Source organism: Mastigoproctus giganteus, chromosome 7 (genome assembly GCF_048544385.1).
Source record: "Mastigoproctus giganteus isolate SK-2022 chromosome 7, ASM4854438v1, whole genome shotgun sequence".
Taxonomy (NCBI): domain Eukaryota; kingdom Metazoa; phylum Arthropoda; class Arachnida; order Uropygi; family Thelyphonidae; genus Mastigoproctus; species Mastigoproctus giganteus.
This window is the reverse complement of record NC_143581.1, coordinates 142,144,548-142,167,548: the sequence shown is the minus strand read 5'-3', so window position 1 is coordinate 142,167,548 and position 23,001 is coordinate 142,144,548. Positions and strand designations below refer to the sequence as shown.

Here is a 23,001-nt window from a genome sequence, read left to right as displayed (position 1 = left end):
CAGCCTGTCTGCATTGCTCAGAAAACTTCATATCTGCCTGCACAATTACTCCCAGGTCTTTTTCATTTTCTACCACCTTAAGTGTAGTACCACACAGTTGGTACGTTTCTCTGAGGTTACTTCTACCCATATGCAATACTTTGCATTTGTCAATGTTAAACTTCAGTTGCCACTTCTTAGCCCATCTGTCCAAATTATCTAGATCCTGTTGCAGTAGCACACTGCCATTACTGTCATTAACAACACTGCCAACCTTTGTATCATCTGCAAACTTCGACATTAAGCCTGATATACCTTCATCAATATCATTGATAAATAAACAAAACATCAGTGGACCTAACACCGAACCCTGTGGGACTCCACTAATAACATTAGTCCAAGAAGAGCAGCACCCATTGATTACCACCTTCTGTCTTCTCCCACTTAACCATCCATTTATCCATTGTAGCAACTTACCCTTAATACCATTCTGCTCCAATTTGTACAATAGTCTTCCATGCGCAACAGTGTCAAAAGCTTTCCTGAAATCCAAATATATGATATCAAAATTATTTTTTGCATCCAGTTCCTTTGTAACCACATCATAATATCCTATCAAATTTGTCAGACAAGACTTTCCCTTAACAAACCCATGCTGTGTCTGAATTATTGCTACAGTCTTGTGTAGATGATCCTGCAATGCATCTTTAACCAGTGACTCCATTATTTTACCCGGAACAGAAGTTAAACTAACTGGTCTGTAATTACTAGTGTCACCCTTCGATCCCCCTTTGTGAATTGGGGATACATTTGCACATCTCCAGTCTGTGGGAACCTCCCCTGAGTCCAAGGACACTCTCATAATTATGGCTAAGGATTTGCTTAGTTGCTTTGCCGCCTCCTTTAATATAACTGGATAGATCCCATCCACCCCAGGTGCTTTTCTTATGTTTAACTTCAACAATTTCTCCTCCACTTTGCTTTCAGTTATTAGAAAATCATTAAGTATCCTGCTACAATTTAATAACCTTCTGCCATTTTCAAACCTTAATAATTCCTCATGTGTAAATTGTAGGTGCAAAATACTCATTCAGTTTGTTTGCTATCTGAGCAGGATCATCAACAGTCGAACCATCGATGTCAAGTGGACCAATCAGATTCATCCCCTTCCTTTTAGAGTTTATATAAGCAAAGAAATCCTTGCTGTTTTTCTTAGCATCTTTTGCCAAGGATTTCTCGTAATCTGCCTTCGCCTGCCTAACCTCCTTTGTGACCTGATTACAGACTAGCTTATATCTGCCATAAGCTTCTGAGTCGCTTGATAATTTATATGCATCCCATGCATTTTTCTTCTTTGTTACGAGTCCCATTAGTTCATTAGATAACCATTTAGGCCTAAACCTTGAACAATATTTCTTAATAGGTATGAAAATTTTAGTAGCATCCATGATTAATTCCTTGAATGCTTCCCACTTAGAATTTACTGTTGGTAACATCGTCAGTTGATCCCACTGTACAGAATTTAAAAACTGTTGGAGACCACTGTACTCACCTTTACAGAAGTAAAAACCCTGTCCTTTACCCCTGATGGTAATTAAATCTTTAAGTAAATCCCACATCAGTACACTGTGATCACTGCCACCTAGTGGTTCCTTTATCTGCAAATTGGCGTCTCTGTAGCCAGGTGGGAAGGAGCAGCAGTGCGCAGCACACGCTTCTTGATTAGACCGGGGTTCGAGCCCGTCACCACCAAATACGGAGGATGCGGAAAGGTCAGGGAATGACCACCGCATATCCCCAGAGCAATATGGCTTTAGTTGCTAATGCTCCTAAAAACCAAACAACAACAACAATCTGCAAATTCTTAATACACGAATGATCACTCAGTACAGTATTAGACATTGTGCGTAACAGACAGTTTACTCGAACATTGTATCGTAATTAATGCAACCAACGCAGTTACATTTCTGAAGAGTTAATAATGGCCGATAAGAATGAAAAAGCAGCAACGTCTGGACGCAGTTCGAAGACTATAAATGTAACAAAAAGACTGAATTTGAAAATTAAATTAGACATTTTGAAGCGAATCGATTCCGGTCAAAGACAAGCGGATGTGTGCCATAATTTAGGACTTGCAAGTTTAACTGTAAGAACAATTATAAAAAAAATAAAGAATTAATTTTAGCAGCGGGAACGATAGTTGTTCCATTGCAAGCAACTAGGGCTAGGCCGGCTATTAGGATTTTATTGAAGATAATAACCAATGTAGAATTCTGTTAAGTTAAATATTATAAAAAAAAAAAAAAAAAAAAGAGAGAGAGTGAGAGAAAGATTAGCCAATATGATGATCTGAAGAAAACGTACCTAAAAAAAAAAAAAAAATGTGGAACCATTTAAAACTAGTAAGGGCTGGTTGAATAGATTTAAAATCCAGGGAGAAAATGCAAGCGCAGATTAAGGAGCCGAAACTTTCAAAAAAGAACTTGTTAAAATTATTGAAGAGGGATATTGTGTTATACTTCAAGTTTTTAACATAGATGAAGCAGGACTTTTGTGGAAACGAATGCCTAAAAGAAGTTTCATATTGAAAGAAGAAAAAAGCATGCCAGGTTTCAAAGCGGCGAAGAATCGGTTGACTTTATTGTTGGGTGATAACACAGCAGGGAATTTAAAATTAATACCCCTTTTAGTTTTTTTGGAAAAGGGCCAAAGTTCTACCCAAAATCGACACATTTTTCTTGATTAAATTCATCAATTAAATTAAATCAATTTAGATCAATTAAATTTATGATTTTAATTGGGAGTTTAATGGCACATAAGTTACTATGGCTATAATGCAATTTTAATTGGAATTTTAAGTTTAATTTTGATACGTAAGTAGTTACCACATAATTATATACGTATGTAATGCAGAATATTCTGTATGTACAAATATTTGAATATTAAATATTTTGACCGACATCTGTGCATCTTTTCACTACTGTTTATTATTGATCAGGAAATATCCCATGGCACCGACTGCAACTCACAAATACATATGTTACCTTATGGGAATGCGGCGCTCACTTAGCACGGATTCACTTAGCGCTCTGTTTTCCTGGAACGAATTATCAGCATTAAACGGGGGTCACCTGTAGTGGAAAATCAGATTCAGAAGTGAGTGCCCCTAAGTCTAATGACCATTCAAGCAAAAGCAACAAGTATTTATAACGATATTGAGGATAAGTACAGAGAACCCCAACCCAAGTTAAAATAAATAAATAAATTTTCTGTTTATACTCCAGGATGACCAAACGGTCAGAGGAGTTCAAAGATAGACAGAATACAAGAAACAGCACTGTATTCAGTAGTCACAGGCTTGAACCCGGTCACTCAATGCACGTGTACTTACGCACCCGCACGCCTGACCACTAGCCTACGCGTTCGTGGCAACCAACAGGCAGTTTAATAGGTTCAAGCATCACACTGGTTTCCACAACGTTAAAGTATGCAGTGAAGTTGCCAGTACCGATTCTGCAGCTGCAGAGAAATTGTGATGTATTGGAAAAAACTAACTTATTATTTATTTATTTATTTATTATTAAAATTATTTTAATAATTTATTAATAAATTATTATAAATTATTAAAAATTATATTATGGGGTCTTATTAACAGATGACCTGTTAATAAGACCCCAATAATGTACTAAATATAGTACATTATTTTTCCTTGCCTTAAGATATTTCAGTTGTGCCATGGAGATATAATCCATTTTCCTGTATTTGGTCAGGGATTTATTATCAGGGATTTTACTGGGGAAGACAAAATACCGGAAAAAGAAAACAAGGAAGACCAAGAAACACCATCATAAATACAATTCTGAAGGAAACTGGGCTTCAAAGCTACGCAGAAGTGAAACACCTAGCACAAGACCGGGAGAAATGGAAACAGCTCATCAAAGGGGAAAACCAGTCGACAGATTGATACGCTGAAGAAGAAGAATTTTATTTTATTTTATTTATTTATTTTTTTTTTTTTTACACCATGATATTTTTATTTATTTTTTCTCTGGAGTGGATTCCCAGAGAAATCTGGCTCACCTTTTGACAACATCAAGCAGATCAGAGTCTCAAATTGAGACAGTATGTATGTATGTATTTGTGTAGGGCGGCACCTGGAACCTTAGTTCATCTCCGCCTCGTTTCACTTTTAAGATACAGGATTCTGTAGAAAGAGCCAGAAATGAATTGGCTGTTTGGCTACCCAGAATCAGCAGGACGGAAACATGCCACCATGGGAAGGTAGACCAGGGGCTACTAGCCAGCAGCAGAAGAAGAAGAAGAAGAAAGGGATGCCAAGAGCCCAACAAAGTTCAAGCCAAAGACTAGCCAAAAATTGTTAAAAAAACAAGTATCTTAACAACTATACAAAAATTAAACACTGTACACAGGATTAACCTCAACATACTGAGGTAATCAAATGATGCTTTGAAGTTTTCAAAGTAAACAAAGCAAACAATCTCATTAAATTTTAAAAAATTAAAGGTTATATACAAGATCAAAGGAAATATTTAAGGATAATAATGCTATACAAAGTTACAATGGCCATGTGGCACGATCTGGAACCTGAAATATTGCTGAGAGATACATAAATCTGCAAAAATAACATTGCTCCTATAAAGATAAATGACCATATATGTGGTGGCAAAAAAAAAAAATTAATATTTACATGTGATACATTAAAAGAAATCAGCCCAAAAACATAAAGCGATTGCCAGCCAAGATGCCATCATTCTTTGTTTATTGAACCTAGCGAATGCTCGCAATATGTTCAAAGAAGGAAAACACGAATATTACTAGGTAATAAATATGAAAACACATTGAACCACTTACAAAAATAATCATGGATTGTTTGACACACAATTATTTCAACAGACAGTGCATGGAATGTGTGATTAAGGCCATAACAGGATCCTGTATCATCGCTATGGCAAGGTAAGCATGGTTGCCATTGCGATACAATATTGGTGTTTTAGATTTCTTGCATATGCAAGATATCTCAAAAAAATATATCATACTTAATACTTGTATATTCATCTGAACCTCTACGAAGAGTACTCAAGAGCTTTTTGCACTCCAAATAAGCTTTAGTCACAGTTTCCACTTCACTAAATAACATAGAAAAATATCAAGCTCTTCTACTCCACAGCAACAATAAAATCCAGTATTACAACATTTAATGTTTTTTATTTCATACTACAGCATTTTTCATAACATTCTGGCATCTTCTAAGGCTATATGCGCTTCCTTTAACAGCCAATTCTCATTGGCTGTTAAAGGAAATGCATAGAGTCTTGAAATACTGTACAAGTTGCCATTCTACCTGTCTTTAAAACTTTAAAAAAAAATCCCTAAAATAAACAACGGCTTCAGTACAGTTCAATACAGTCAACATTAAAATTAATTTAAGGTATTTTATAATAAAATAAAACATTTAAACTTACGCCATTCTGTTACACACTTTTTCGAAAATTGGCACAGCTTTTGGTGAAATAACATGATGATGATGGTGTTGAGGTTGAATGCAACAACATGACTCTGAAAAAATAAATATTAACATTATTCATTAAGTTCTATTCTAAGAATAGCCATGTTGCACAGACAACTTATGTGATCGAGACCCACTAATATTAGCAAGTCTCAATCACGTAAGTTGTCTGTCCAGCATGCCTAGTAAAGTTAAGAGACAACAGGATTCCCATAATGTTTTTATTCTAAGTTGCATGAGAAAATATACTGTTGTTGATATGGAGGTTTGATGGCGCATAAGCTACTTTGGCTATAATGCACCTGAAATATACTGTAAACTAAACCTTAAAAAATATCAAAACCATTCCTAAACGTAGCTTTGTCACAATATCAATCTTGAATTCTGAATCCACTAAAACATATCATATATCATTCAAAAGGTTTGGTAAGAAACTGAGTTTATGTATAGAATTAAACAAATTAATTTTTAATTTTAAAATTATGTAACTGAATGAGCTGCGACTGTTTTTTGGTAGTGTTATAATTACAATTAGATTAAATTAAATAAATAGCACTAAATTCCACATTTCAAAACAAACAATTAGTTTACTGACTCTGCGACTAGGGAAAGAAGCACTGCAGATTCATCTAGACAACATGTGGACATGCGTTTGTGTAACGACAGCTCCTAGAACATGAGTTCATCTCATATCTCTGTGCAGGACAGTACCACTGTAAGAGGCCCACAAATGTGAGTAGTATAGGTTTGTGTGTGTGTTCTGTTGTTATATTCTGGCCCAGAAGCATCAGTCACCTGGACAGATGATTCTGAGTACTCGTCCACACCACGGGAAGACGGGCCAGTCACAATGGAGCGCATACTGTGTCGATACAAGACTCTGACCCACCTGATGTTGCCATGGTGGGCCAGATTTCTGGGAGCCCACTCCAGAGAGGGGGAAAAAATTCCCATGATGCAATAAAAAAAAAAAAAAAAAGAAGAAACTGTCTGGTAAGCACCAGTGGCAACCCAAGTCCCAGAACAGAGCATGAATAAAGTAAAAAACATTTAATCCAGCACCCTGGCTACAGTGAGGAGGTAAAGATAAGTTGGGGTACCAGCAGAAAAAGAGAAAGAAAGAAAAAGAGAGAGAGAGAGAGAGAGAGAGAGAGAGAGAGAGAGAGAGGTTTTCCATCCCACACGAGAAAATTCATCCTTCACAGGACAGAGTGAAAAAGAAGAGAAAATGGGTTAAGGCTGCTCCTAGTTCCAGGGCAGGCCTCAGAATCACTGCACAACACGGGTTAGAGGGGTGGGGGGGATTTGCAGTGGAGTAACAGTCAATGGAAGTAGTGACTTTGAATTGGCAGTGGCATTGTTAATGATCGGGATGTCCACGTCGGTGATTGGCAATCAGTGTCCTCCTCCAGGCAAATACCTGAGCTGTAAAGGTCTGGAAGGCTTCGATGCTGTTCTGAGTATATATCAGTTGATGCAGATCTGCTGGGGGGGGGGAAGAGTCCTGGAGACTGTTTCTGATGTTGTGGTAATGTACATGCTCCAAAAGCAAATGTTTCCAACTTTCACTTTGTCTGCAAATGCAGTGGGGAGTGTCAATGAGTCCCAGCTTATGCAGTTTCTCATTTATACAAAATGTCCGGTAATGAGAAAAGATGATTCAAAGCTGAGGGAGAACCATCAGGCATTCCTTTTAGTAGTCACAAAGGTTACATCCAGAAGAAAACTCTGGGCCCCTACGATAGAAGTATCCCATCTGGTCTGCCACATAAAGAGTTCACTGAGACAATGAGATTTCTCCCACTTTACATCCGTAGTTAGAGTTCTATATCCAGGTTCATTGCAGGAATACTTTTTTTAAGTCGATAGCAGAGCCCCTTATAGATTGCATAAAGGTCGAGAGGGATGGTGCCCACTATAACTTGGAGAACCATTGTAGAAACTGTATGGCAGATTTAATGGGTCATTAGTAACATTGCTCTTTGTATAGAGTTTAGCTTTTCCTTCATCTTAACGATGGGTACTCTGTGAAACCAAGCCCCAGCAGCATAGGTTACTATTGGGAGAAACATAGCTTTATAATAAAGAATGGTTTGTTTTGAGAGTGCCCACTCACTTCTTGAGATCCTTATAATTGCGGCGGAGAACTTTTTGGCCTTGGAACTCAGATGCTGTAGATGGGGGAAGAAAGACAGGTGGTTGTCTATTACTATTACCAGAACTTCAGTGTGTTCTATGAAGGATAGCTAGGTTCCACTGATTTTGACTTGTAGGGGGGACTTCTTAAGTCGAGTTTGGTTTTAAACACCACCATCTTAGCTTTGGCAGGGCTAATTTGAAATCTGTCGAGTACAGTCCAGGTAGAGAGATGGTTGAGTACTTACTGTGCTGTGGATTCGAGGGCTGCTCTGGAATGACTGCCAAACACAATGGTGAGATCATTGGCGAGTGCTATGATTTTCATTTTTTCAAAGCTGTTACTGAAGCTAGCTCTGGAGTACCATATTCCACACTAAGGGCCCAAGGATAGAGTCCTGAAGACACCCCTGGTGGATGGGTTTATGGACTTGGTAGTATTTTGACTTAACTATTATTGTGCATTGTGAGAAGTAGCTTCTGAACAGCCAATAAAGATTGTTTGGGCATTCTGCTGTGCAAAGACTTTCCAGTGCACTTTCCCACCATACATTATCGAAAGCGCCCTCAATGTCAATAAACAGAGAGTTAGTATTTGGATTGAGAAGGTTCCAGATGCAGGATCATATCAGAGAGAGGGAGTCTTTACATGATCTGCCCTGGGTGAATCCATATTGGGCTGGTGAAATCATACCTTTGGAGAGAAAGAAAGAAATTCGTGATTTGGATGGTCATTAGTCTTTCCAAGGTCTTGCCCAGGTTTTCCAGCAGGGCAATTGGTCTGTACAAAGAAGGGTTTGTTATTGGTTTATTTGGTTTTGGTATCAGGCAGAACAGCACAACCTTTCAGGGCTGGGGGAGCTTTGACTGTTGGAGGCATTTATTGTAACAGTAATAAAATATGATCTGGCTTTAATTTGCAAAATCTAATGATGAAAACATATTCAGTTAAATCCAGTCCTGGGAATTTTTTGGTGTTTACCTTTTTTAAGGACCTGATTCAATTCCAGGCTGGTGAATGGTTCAGCTTGGGCCTGTATTATATATTCGGTATTCTTCTTCTTCTGGATACTTTTGTGTTCCGGCAAGTCATTCTGAGGGTGTCATCTGGGAACAGCTTATTTATGATGGCATTGACAAAGTCAGTTCAGTTGGTGGTTTCATTTTGGTCAGCCAGAACAGTGCCAGAAACATCTGTTGTGAAGGTTTTTCGTGGTATGATTTTATGCAGTAGCCCCAGGGGTTTGAATTTCCAGATTCTAGGACATATGTAGCCCTGGTTTCTCGCTTTCTAGTTGCTATGCCTAGGTGTATGTGTTCTTTTTATTCAAGTATTCCCTGTGTAGTCTTTCGACATCTGCTGCTGGCCAGATTTGTCTGTTCTGATATTGCATTCATGCCCGATGGATTTCCCTCCTTAATGTCATAAGTTCCGTGTTCCACCATGCATAGGGTCTGTTGCATGGGACTTTCTTTCTTGCTGCTCTATACGAGGCTCTAGTAACTGCTGTTTGTATTACTTCACTGTATTCTTCTGGCATTGCTTCATATTGCAGAGGATCATGGGTTGGAAAGTCTCTATTGATGGAGATGTCAAAGGCATCTCCATCAATAGAGACTTTCCAACTAGTTGACTGCTCTTAGGGAAAAACTTACTAATTCTGGCACTCTTGCCTTGGTAGTGGTTGGCAGGGAAGCCGACAACTAGTAAATTAATGACAGTAAAGAGCTGAGGAGCTGGACTCTTCACGAGAACTCATACTTTATATTTGTGCTGGTTTCGATGAAAATCCAATAAGGTAGAGCAGATTATCGATTTTAGTATTGGTTTCCAGATAAGTTATTTTAGGCTAAAGATTTTTCCCTGATATTTATTAGTTCCAATTACTTCCAGAAGGGGCATCATAATCTACCATAATTAATTCAGTATTATGTTAGAAGATCATGTGACTGTAATACGATGTCAGTTGAGTATGACAGTACAAACTAGCACTAATTGACACCAGATTAAAGACAAAAATCATTATTAACAGATGCCAATAATAAAATATTAATAAAAAATCGACTATTAATTCCATACCATGACATCATTATTAAACTGGGATCAGTTTGATTACTAAAATTGAGTTTATCAATCACTACTTCAACCTAGGAACTGTGTCCACCAATGGGAGCTGAGTCATGTGACCGAAGCACCACAGACTTTGTTCTTCAACTGGAGAAGAAAGAATGGCCATCCTCCACATGGCCGCATTTTCAAAACAGAGTAACCAGCTCCCAGAGAGAGGGGGTAACTGGCCAAGAACACATTGATACACCCACAAAATACATAATTTAAAAAGTCATTGCAGTTCTATCACAAGATATTAAAATGGATATAGATTCAGATTATTTCAATCTGAAGCACCTCTAATTTATAATTGAATGGAATCTGAAAAACAACTGCCGAATCTAAAGGGTGTCATCATAGTGCACATCATAGAGAAAAACGATATTATTCAAAATTTTTAAAATCTCCATTTCTGTTCAACACCTTAGAAGTTAAGCATGAAAAAGACACCAATAGACTCATCCTATCATAAGGATTGCAGGACAAAATTTAATATGAGAAACACAAAATAATTAACCAGACTTAATACAAACAATGGAGCACTAATTTACTCAACCATCACCGGTATGCCGATCAGCTATACGAGAACTGCAGTTATAGTTCAGACACAGCATGGGTATGTTAAAGGGAGGCTTGTCTGACCAATCTGATTGGATATCGTGATGTGGTCAAAAAGGAACTGAATGTCAAAAATAATTTTGATATAATATACTTGAATTTCAGGAGAGTTTTTAACACTGTCACACATGGAAGACTACTGTACAAATTGGAGCAGTATGGCATTAAGAACAAATTGCTGCTGCTATGGATAAAGGGAAAGTAGAGCAGAAGAAGACAGGGAATCTTGTTTTCATCAATATGGAAGAGTGTGGTAATCAATGGACTTTAGGACAGATGTCGAGCTTCTGGAAAGAATACAGAGAAGGGCAGCGAGATTGGTGAGGAAAACAAAGGGATGCTCTTACCAAGAAAGGCTTTAATTCTACAAAATTGCTCTTCGTGAATTAATGTTATTAGTGGAGTCTCGCACGGTTCGGTGTTGAGTCCATCATCGTTTTCTATATTTATCAATGATATTCATGAAGGCATCAGGGTTAAAGTACAAGTTTAAAGATAATACAAAGGTTGGTTAATGATGGTAATGACAGTATATGCTACTGCAACAGGACTTAGAAAAGTTAAGAAGATGAGCTGAGAAATGGCAATGGAAGTTTAAAATCGACTGTTTGGTACTACACTTAGGGTAGCAGAAAATGAAAAAAAGGAGTAATTGTGCAGTAGGACATGAAGTTCTCTTAGGAATGCAGACCGGCTGCCAGGTCAGCTCGTGGGATTTTTTGCTAGCAGGGATAAGAAGGTGATTATCCCATTGCATAAGGTAATGTTCAGGGCACATATTTTGTACCGCATACAGGTCAGGAGATCTCATTTTAGGAAGGATGTCGAACTTCTGGAAAGAATACAGAGAAGGGCAGCAAGATTGGTGAGGAAAACAAAGGGATGCTCTTACCAAGAAAGGCTTTAATTCTACAAATTGCAGCTCAATACTGATGGGATTCCTCCCCTTTCTCAAACAACACACATAAGTGGCACAAATTCAAATTGAGGCGTTTGCAGAATAGATGTGTGGAGGTTTCCCTTTTGTCAGCGGGTGGTTGATTGCTGGAACAAACTTCCATCTGTTGTGGAAGTTGAAAGCTTATATAAATTCAAAGAAGAATTACACAAACTATTGGAGGGAACGAATAGGCGAAGTATCTTCTTTTTTCTTTTTCTGGCACTGCATAAGCTTGCTTTCTTGCATCATTTGCCACTACTAATGATAGAAATAACAGAGGATCTCGATATGAAAATTCCAGTCTATGTTTGCCTGAGGCAAACGTTGATGATGTTGTAGAGCAGATAACATCTTTTAAGGGCAGAAAGGGCATATCATTGTACATGTTGGCACCAAAGATATTAAGAGTATGAGAACGGCAGAATTAGTTAAAAAATACAGGTCAATGTTGAAAAAAAAAAAAAAGCTGAGAGTTAAGAATGAATTTGAAAGTGTCTGCATTTCTGCCCAGACACAATAGGAGGGGGTATATGATGAGAGCCTTGTCGATCAATTCGGACATGGGGAGATTGTGCAAAGCTCAAGGGCTAGAAATTTTCTCAGCATTGTCTATGCTTGTTTACAGGGGAGACTGCTTCTAAAGGGATGAGATACACTTAAATAGAAGGGGTGCAAGAATATTTGCTGATAATATCGAGACAGTGTTAGGTGGGTCGGAAAACTGCTAGCATGAGGGATACATGGACTAATAGATTAATAGTACCCGCTGGCAGAGGTGAAAGTGATTCTTGCACTGCTTCTATTGTAATGAGCAGCAGTCTGGAAAACAAGGTGTGGGAGATTTCAGCGAGTGCTAGGAGTCATTGCAGAACAAGTAAATACATGGGCTGTGTTGGGGTAGCTAAGAATAAGAACAGGTGCATGTACACCAATGCTGGGAGTTTAGTAAATAAATTTGTTGAATTTGAAGTCTTGGTCAAAACATCAAAGGCAGATATTGTTGGGATATCAGAGACGTGGTGTCACACAGACATAAGCAATGCAGAATTGGAATTTGGGGAGTACAATGTGTACAGAAAGGGAGGAGGGGTTATGCTGTTAGTTAAGAAACAAAATCTAACAAAGTGCATCCAGTGGACAATGCAATGTTGAGTCTGTTTGGTGTGACATCAGCACTGGGAAAGCAAAATTGAGAGTAGGGGTGTATTATAGGCCCAATGACTCTGATGTGTGTGATGAACAACTGTACAGAGAAATAAAGTGGACCAGTAAATCAGATTGTCTTATAATGGAGGATTTTAATTTCCCAGATAGTGACTGGAATTTGTGAGTTGGTCACTTCCACACTAGAAAGGCATTTGTTAATTTATTGGATGATTATTTTCAACAGCAACATATGAGAGGTAACCAGAGGGAGTAATACTCTTGATTTGATTATCAGTAGTGATTCTTCAAGCTTTAAGAATCTGAAGATAAAGGAACTGCTAGGTAGCAGCGATTGCAGTGTGCTGATGTGGTATTTACTCAAGGAAGTAACTACCATCAGGGTAAAGGGAAGAATTTTTACTTTCATAAAATTACTACAGTGGTCTGAGACAGTTTTGAAATTCTATACAGTGGGACAAACTGATGATGTTACCAAGCTAATTCTAAATGGGAAGCAATCAAATAATTAATATTGGAAGCTACTAGGCTTTTCATACCAACTAAGAAATATTGTTTAAGGTTTAGGTCTATATGGAGGTCAGATGAACTAATGAGATATGTGGCAGAGTAGAAAAATTAAATAGGATACATATAAATTAACAGGTGACACAGAAACCTATAGCCACCATAAACTTCTGTGTCACCTGTGTCTTCTGCGCCGAATATAAGCTGGTCTGTAATCAAGTCACAAAGGAGGTTAGGCAGACAGAGGCAGATTACGAAACATGTTTGGCAAAGGATGGAAAGGAGAACAGCAAAGAGTTCTTTACTTACGTTAATTCTAGAAGGAAGGGGATGAATCAGATTAATCCAATTGATACCAATGGTTCAGCCATTGATGATCCTGCTCGGGTAGCTAACCAACTGAATGAGTATTTTACATCAATATTTACACATTAGGAGTTATTCAGGAAGGAGAATACTAGAGGTGCTTTAAAATATGGCAGTGAGCTAAATGATTTTGTTATAACTGGGAACAAAGTGGAGCATAAATTGTTGGAAATAAACATAAAGGCACCTGGGGTGGATGGGATCTATCCAGTTATATTAAAGTAGGCAGCAAAGGAAGTAAGCAAACCATAACCATAATTATGAGATCTTCCTTGGACTCAGGGGAGATCCCATGGACTGGAGATGTGCAAATGTGACCCCAATTCACAAAGGAGGATCAAAGGGTGACACAAGTAATTACAGATCTGTTAGTTTAACTTCTGTTCCAGGGAAATTAATGGAGGCGCTGGTTAAAGAAGTACTGCAGGATCATCTAAACAAGACTTCAGTTTTAGTTTGGACATAGCATGGGTTTAAGGGGAATTCTTGTCTTCTGACCAATTTGATTAAATACTGTGATGTGGTCACAGAGGAACTGGATGCAAAGAATAATTTCGATATCATATACTTGGATTAAGGGCAAGTTGCTGCTATGGATATAGGGATGGTTGAGTGGGAGAAGACAGAGTGGTATCAATGGACACCGCTCTACATGTACTGTTATTAGTGAAGTCCCCCAGAGTTCAGTGTTGGGTCCACTGTTGTTTTTTGTATTTATTAATGATACTGATGAAGGTATATCACATTTAATGTCTAAGTTTGCAAACAATACAAAGGTTGGCAGGGTTGTTAATGATAGTACGCTACTGCAATAGGATCTAGAAAAGTTGAGCAGATGGGATGAGAGGTGGCAACTGAAGTTTAACATTGACAAATGTAAAGTACTGCATATGGGTAGCTGTTTGTTTGTTATTTGGTTTTTAGGAGCATTAGCAACTAAGGCCGTATTGACCACCTATTTGGTGGTCACGGGCTCGAACCCCGGTCTAATCAAGAAGTGTGTGCTATGCAATGCTGCTCCTGCTCACTTGTCTACACAGGCGCCATATTGGTAACAGTAACTCCAGAGTAACATATCAACTGTGTGGTACTTCTCAGGGTGGTATAGAATGCAAAGGACCTGGAGGTAATTGTGCAGTGAGCATGTTACAAGACATCTCAAATATATCCTTCATACTCAGGCATTGAACTTTTCAAATGCCCCTCACATATCAATAACCTTAAAAATAACATTAAAAATCAACCCCAATAAAATTTTTAATTCATTGGCTGATGAAACTTCAGGACAATGCACTCGTGGGAAATGTTTGGTGAGATTCATATGAGCACTGAGGTCAGATTATGAGAATGAAAACTTAATTCTTCATTTATCATAAATTTTACCAGATTACTCATTAGAGGAAAACATTTCACAGTCATCTACAAAACATAAGACTTATGGATATACAGACTTATGAAAATAATTAAAGACAATAATTAAATATAACAAATTTAATTATTTTCACCACAGGTTACACAACAGAACTAGAAAATGAGGGGTGCACCAACTTCCTTGATCTTTCCATAACTAGGGGCAACAATAAGCTATTAAAAAAGATATTTAGAAACAGGAAAATATATAAATTTTTCTTCATTAAATTTTTTCCCAAAACCTACGTAAAGAAATGAGTTCTTTACAACCACGTTCTCAATATGTTCCTATTTCGTTAATACACAAATTTCTCATATCAAAAACATGTTCGTAGCTTGGAATGGTCTTAGGGAAATAATTAATGACAGTATAAATAATACACAAAACAGAGTTTTCTTCACCTACTCCCATTAGTAATATCTATAACTTCAATAGTTGAAATGCAGATGCTTTTCATATATTTCATAGTGAGTTCATTTGTTGCTTAAAGTGAGCCCTCTGCAATTCTAATATTAAGCTTCTATTTTCCATCATATGTGACTTCATCAATATATAATATATTTAAACACACCAAACAAAAAAAAAAATGTGGACATTCAAAAGCTAAATTAAATCATACACCTAACAGTGTCAAGAAGACTGGCCACACAACTAAATCAGTAGTATAACTGCTTTAAAACGAGAGCTTATTACCACAGAGTATGAAACTGAAGCATCCCCCCCATGCAAATGCAACAAGCATTGTTTTTGAACTCTTACCAAAAAAAAGAAAAGAAAAGAAAAAAAATCCAGTACAGTGTCAATAATTCGAACAAATTGGGAACAGGGATAGTTTGAGCTTCCAAACTTTTCAAAAATACCATTCTGGAGACTTGACAAAAAAAAAAAAAAAAAAGGTTTAGTAAGTTTGAAAATAAAATCATAAAATCAAAATAAAATAAAAAATTAAAATCATTAATAAAATAAAATCAAATGGTACTTTCAGCTACAATAACACATATGGATAAGTTTTACTGAAAATAAAGTAAACCCCATCTGTATCTGTATTCGCGGTTTCGCGTATTCACAGTCGCAGATTTAATATAAAATGAAACCTAAAAAAATGTGACTTTTAAAGCACCGTGAACATTTTCCGCCATAAAAAAACATGGGCATGGCTAAAATTATCTTTCACAGTCAAAACAACACTCAGTGGGTGGGGGGAGAGGGGTGACAAAATTGCGAGTGTGGATGTTTCTCGCTAAGCCTTGTTCAGTATGTGTTATGGGCTTGCCATGGAAGGTTTCGTCGTTTGTTTTTAATTTATATGCTTATAAATTGAATAAATTTATCAATTTATAAATTGATATGCTTACAAAAGTGATAAATCTACCATTTTGCAGTGTAAAACAGACTTTTTCGAGTGTGTTAACAGAAGAAATTGACTTTATTTGGACAAGTTCTTTCTAACCCGTACAAAAATATGGTTACAAATAACAAGGGAATATGAATGTGAAAATTTCAAAGAAGGTGATGACATTAACGAATAAAATTGAGTTATTAGACAAAATTTCTAATGGTGAAAGTGTCTCCTCAGTGGCAAAACATTACAAAATTAAAAAGTCAACGGTACGATCAATCAAAAAATTGGAAGAAAAAATCCGCGGTAGTGTCTGTGAAAATGCGCTAATTGCTTCAAAAATTTGCTCTGTAACTCGTGATGTTAAATTAGAAAAAATGGAAAAGGCTTTAAATCTGTGGATAGAAGACCGAACTCAAAATAAAATTCTGTTAAGTTCACTCATCATTCGTGAAAAGGCAAAACTTCTTTATCAACACTAGCGAAACTGGTGATAATTTGAAATTGGTTTGAAAGACTTGTTTGAAATTTCTAATAAATATTACATTTAATATTAAATTGTTTCTTATTTTCATTTCGATACCATATGCTTGCATTTCACTGTGTACTGTCTACGTACATAGTCATATTATGAAGGTACATATAATACATACATAGACAAAATTTTAGACTAGTTTTTCTTATATATTTCATACTTTGGAATTACTATGGGAGCCATAACTCAGTATTCGCGTTTTCGGTATTTGCGACATTTCTCAGGAACATAACCCCCACTATTCGCGGGGGTTTACTGTAATTACTTGTTTTTTGCTGCACCATTTTCAAACTTCGTTTCTTTGCTCCCTCTCTTTTCACCAAGAGCAGTTGATGTGAACAGCATTCAGTTGGTTGCTTGCACCAAGTCACTGCAGTCTCTAGCATGGTGAATGCCTCAGCATGCATAGGTCCAGTGTTGATGTCATTTTCTTTGTCGTCATCTTTGTCCGTATCATTTTCAGGAGCTCCAGTTTCTTTTTCATTCACAATTTCATTTTCATTGAAAACAGACATCAATTTCATTTTCCATCCATGCCCAACATCACCTTCATCGCAATCTTCAAACCAAACCTAGGGATTAGGGATTAACTGAAACAAGCTGACATCTCATTCAGTATTTGTCCCTCATCTCCTTTAATTCGAATTCTGCTCATCTCCTACAATAGGCCATAGTTTTTTCCATGCATTTTTTTTAATTCTGCACAGTGAGTGATTCCCACACATCAGCTAACATGTAGCAGCTGTTCACGAGACTGAGCTTTTTCGAAAAAAGCTATGATGCTTCTTCATTAATTTCTACTAAAAGTAAATGACAAAATTATTTTCTGTAGATTCTCTTCAACTTTTTGATGACTCCCTGGTCCACCGGTTGAAGGAGTATAGTGACGTTTGATGGAAGAAACACGACCTGAAACCATTATCCATTTTGTTTAATGTTTCACTGGAGGTTCATTCTTCAACACCTTGAGCTACCACCTGATTGGAATGTTATTCTGGGATTACTGTTGTGAGGATGCATTGTCTAGGATAAGGAAGACCTTGCCCATTTTGGCTTCTCATTCATGATACGTCTTGACATTTCGAATAAAATCGTTGGTAAACCATACCAGGTTACAAAGTGCATGAAATATTAGATTACAAAGTGTTATGTTTAGTTAGTACTGCATGTATATTAATTAAGTTATGTAGATAAGCATAAATTTATTTTTATTTTTCTAACCTGTGGATAATATTCTTCTGATTTTCACATATCACTTAATTTTGCTAATTAGTAAAGTAATAAATGTTTAAGTTTGTACTTTATATCTTCAATTTTATAACCTGCAGATAACATTCCCCCAATTTTTGCTTATTAGAATTGCCGTTTAATAGAATGAAAATTCAATTTGTTTGTTTGTTATTTGGTTTTTAGGAGCATTAGCAACTAAGGCCATATTGCTCCGGGATATGCGGTGGTCATTCCCTGACCTTTCCGCATCCTCCATATTTGGTGGTGACGGGCTCGAACCCCGGTCTAATCAAGAAGCGTGTGCTACGCGCTGCTGCTCCTTCCCACCTGGCTACGGAGGCGCCTAATTCAATTTGCAAATGTCTTCACAATAAATGGCACTTACTGTAATTATTTTATCTTCAAACCAAACCTAGGGATTAGGGATTAACCGAAACAAGTTGACATCTCATTCAGTATTTGTCCCTCATCTCCTTTAATTCGAATTCTGCTCATCTCATACAATAGGCCACATCTCCTACAATAGGCCAGCGTAAAAAAATAAATAATAATAAATGCTAGCTCATTCAGATTATTGATGTTTCGAATTATTGACGTTCGGATTTTCAACACTACTGTATCGAAATTATCCTGAATTCCACCCCTGATTATTGCCTCCATGATTTTCCCTACTACTGAAGTTAGACTGAAAAATAATAATAAAAAAAATTAAATAAAATAAATAATTAATAAATAATAATAAAAAAAAAGGAAATAGACAACCTGCGTGTTTCCCTCCTCCCATAGCTATCCAGCTGACCTTTGGATTTCCTTAAACTGTCAGCCTCTACCACCTATGGAGGCAACTTATTCCAGTAATTTATAACTCACTGGCTAAAATAAAACTTCCTGCAATCCAGTCTAAACATCACCCCCTCCTTAACTTGAATTTATGCCTCCTATTTCTAGAATCATAACTGCGAGAATTTTATCCTCATTCATTTTACTTTTGCCTCTCAGAGCCTTGAACACCTCAATCAAATCTCCTCTAAGGCCTAGTTCCAACCCACACATCCGAAGTCTTTCCTCGTATGGACACCCTTTTGCTGGTCTCACTAGGCAAGTTACCCATCTTTGGACATTTCAAGAAGCTCAACGTCTTTTTTACATGTGGCCTCCACACTTGAACACAGTACTCCAATTTATGTTCACATGTGAGAAATTCAGAACATAAACTAGCACTATATAATGAACACGATTTTGCAAAATAAATTTCTCCATGTCGTTTCCTTCTTCTTCCCTATTTCACTCTATCCTCGCATTGGCAAAGATATCACGTTCAAAACCAGTTTCAGTTAACAACGCACTTCTAAACTATTTCCAGTTTTAAAAAACAACCCAAAAATTGAGGTGTATTTTTTTTTTTTGTGCGGGGGGGGGGGGGAGGTTAATTGGTTTAATTTTAAATTCATTTCTCACTACAGTAAAATCCTATTACAGCCCTCACCTGCTTGCAGCTGTCATTTCTTCTGTCCCCATCAGGGTTGTGCATTTTTTTTTTTAACATCCACGTTAAAAATGCTTTCTCATTTAACAAACACATAAAAATTTTTTTTTTTTTTTTAAATCCCAAGAAGGGAAAAAAACTCAGATATAAATAACCTTTTGATTTTTTTGTTTTGGGAAGGAGGATCGTAGAGGCAAACTCATAATTGGATATGAATATAACACGTGTTTACTTTATAAAAATCATTTGTGTGCAGGTCACATTTGTTTATTTCATGTTTGACTCAAAGCTTTGAAGGCAGAAATGCTGCTCTTTACAATTCAGTGTCTAGTCATTTATAGTAACATCTGCCAGGGCCAGTGGAACATGGTAAACCTGGTAAGCAGGGCATACAGGGTGTACAAAATTCAAAATTTTTATTATAATAATAAAAGTATCTCAAGGGTGCCAAAAACCCTAGGACCATACCTGCCATCTGCACACTCTCCTCAGCTTATTTATTTATTTATTATTTTTTTTTTATTCAACATTGGTCGTCATCATTCCTTGTTAGTATACGGATTTCTGTCTTGTGTGTGTGTGTTTTTTCAAAATGGCATTGATAAATTTCATTAATGACAGCATTATTGCTTTTTTTTTTTTTTTTTTTTTGTTAATATAATAGCTTATTGTGATTTGGGATTCGGTTAAATTGATAATAATTGAAGGAACAAGAACGCAGCAGTTCAACGCTGTTTGTGAGGTTTACTGGTGAAGAACTGAAATTACATACATAAAACAGTCAAGCAGACAGAAAGAAAACATTAAAAATCAAGAAATATTTCTTCCACTATTTCTTCGAGGAAGTTGTCAATAAAAATGAAATTGTCACTATGTTTCTGGAAATCCATACAAACCATTAAAAACAAATAAAGAAAATATTAAAATCAAGAATTAGAAAAGGGTTAATGCTCTACTGTAAAAACAGGTAGGAGTATGTGCTGCTGTTGATTCATATAGTTCCTAACTAGACAAGAAATGTGTCAGAGTTCAAAAAGAAATATGGATGCTAATCACTTCCACTGCACACACACACACATAAACTGCAATAAAGAAATAAAAGTGACAGCACAAGCCAAAGGCTGAATACAGTAAGTAAATGTTTGTTCTGTGTACTCATACTCATCTGATTGGGACTTCTGAAAAATGATAAATGTAAGATTATTGTGATCGCAATAAATAGTGCACTGTATTACATTTATCATCCTTATAATACTAAATATGTTTACGGTAATAAAATCATTTTAAAAATTTTCGTTCTTTTTTGAAAATTGTTTATTATCACGTGAATATATCTAAGGCAAGCTTAAAGCCTCCTCTCTCTCTCTCTCTCTCTCTCTCTCTCTCTCTCTCTCGCTATGCAATGTTTTTGCCAGCAAAGAAATGGCTAAAAGCATAATTTTTGTAACAACATCTTATGTATTACAAGAGTTTCTATTTGTGAATTAATCTTAACATTAAGTTTTAATTGGCGGCAACCTCTATAATTATCCATTTATTTGAAAAAGTGTGTGTGTGTGCGTGTGTGTGTCAACTTCAAAAGACAAGATATACAGTATTCTTTTATATAAATATGGCTAGTTAAAAGTATCAAAAACAGCAAGTGTAATACATTAAGTGTGCAGAATGCTTCATAAACACTGCCAAAAAAAAAGGGTTATCTTCCAAAACATTCATGAAAAGAAAAGTAATTATGCAATGGTCCAGTAAAGATATTAAAATGAATTAATACCCATTAAATACATGGAGGTCTGGAGAAACTGTCACATGCTTTGGTTTTTACTGCAAAATTAGAAGCATTTTCATTTTAATTCAAATATGAATTATTAAATCCAAGTAATTATTCATCGACACTAGCATTAGCATTAGCAGAGGCATATGATGCAAGAAAGCAAGCTTATTCAGCATCAGCCAAAAAAAAAAAAAAAACCCACTCCCATTTCACCCCTCCGTTCGTTCGAAATACCTGTCCAGTTGAGCTTTAAATTTGTTTAGGCTATCAACTTCAACAACAAGTGATGGAAGTCGGTTCCACCAACCAACCAACCACCCGCTGGCCAAAGGCAAATTTCCGCACATCTATCCGACATCCGTCCTTCCTCAATTTGAATTTATGCCCTCTGAGGTGATTATTCTGAGAAAGATGTAGAATCCCATTGGCATTGAGCATGCTCAAACCATTCAAAGCCTTATACACCTCTATCAGATCACCTCGCCGGTGCCTAGTTTCCAAACTCTGTAATTTGCAACACTTAAGCCTTTCTTCGTAAGAGCAACCCTTTGTTCCATTTACTAATCTTGTTGCCCTTATCTGTACCCGTTCCAGCAGCTCTACATCCTTCTTGAAATGAGGCCTCCAGACCTGTATACAGTACTCAAGATGTGGCCTTACCATTGCCTTATACAAGGGAATAATCACCTCCTTATCCCTGCAGAAAAATTCCTGTATATCATTGACAAGACACCATGAGCTACTCTTGCGAGCTCGTCTGCACTGCTCAGAGAACTTCATATCTGCCTGCACAATTACCCCCAGGTCCTTTTCATTCTCCACCACTGTCAGTGTAGTACCGCAGAGTTGATACGTTGCTCTGGGGTTACTGTTTCCCATATGCAGCACTTTACATTTGTCGATGTTAAACCTCATTTGCCACCTCTCAGCCCATCTGTTCAACCTTTCCACATCCTGTTGCAGCAGCATAGCGTCAGTATTGTCCTTAACGACCCTGCCAACCTTTGTATCATCTGCAAACTTGGACATTAAACTTGATATCCCATCATCAATATCATTCATAAACACCGAAAACAACAACGGACCCAACACTGAACCTTGAGGAACTCCACTAATAACATTAGTCCATGTTGAGCAGTGTCCATTGATTACCACTCTCTGTCTTCTGCCACTCAACCATCCCCTTATCCATAGCAGCAATTTGCCTCCAATGCCACACTGCTCCAATTTGTGCAGCAGTCTTCCATGTGCAACAGTATCAAAAGCCTTTCTAAGATCCAAATATATAATATCAAAGTTATTCCCTGCATCCAGTTCTTTTGTGACTACATCATAGTATCCAATCAAATTGGTCAGGCAAGACCTGCCCTTAACAAAACCATGCTGCGTCTCAGCTATAACTGAATTCTTGTCTACATGATCCTGCAGTGCTTCTTTAACCAGTGCCTCCATTAATTTACCTGGAACAGAAGTTAAACTAACAGGTCTATAATTACTTGTGTCAGCCTTTGATCCTCCTTTGTGAATTGGGGTTACATTTGCACATCTCCAGTCTATGGGTACCTCCCCTGAGTCCAAAGAAGCTCTCATAATTATGGCTAGGGGTTTGCATACTTCCTTTGCTGCCTCCTTTAATATAACTGGATAGATCCCATCCACCCCAGTTGCCTTTTTTATGTTTATCCTCAACAATCTCTCCTCCACTTTCCTCTCAGTTATTACAAAATCATCCAGCTCACTGCCAATGTTTGCTTTACCTACATCATTCTCCTTCCTGAATAACTCCTCATGCGTGAATGTAGATGCAAAATACTCGTTTAGATTGTTAGCCACCTGAGCAGGATCCTCAACTGTTGAACCATCAATATCCAGTGGACCAATC

General features: G+C 37.0%; 1 protein-coding gene across 1 annotated transcript in view; it reads right to left on the bottom strand.

Moving 5' to 3' along the window:
* The window catches only part of LOC150083237 (tudor domain-containing protein 1-like), a 657,806-nt gene that overhangs the window by 375,012 nt on the left and 259,793 nt on the right, over positions 1-23,001 (bottom strand). The window contains exon 9 of the mRNA XM_090378447.1: positions 5,463-5,556. Within this exon, the coding sequence (XP_090234573.1) occupies positions 5,463-5,556 (94 nt within the window). The remainder of the gene's footprint in view (positions 1-5,462; positions 5,557-23,001) is intronic.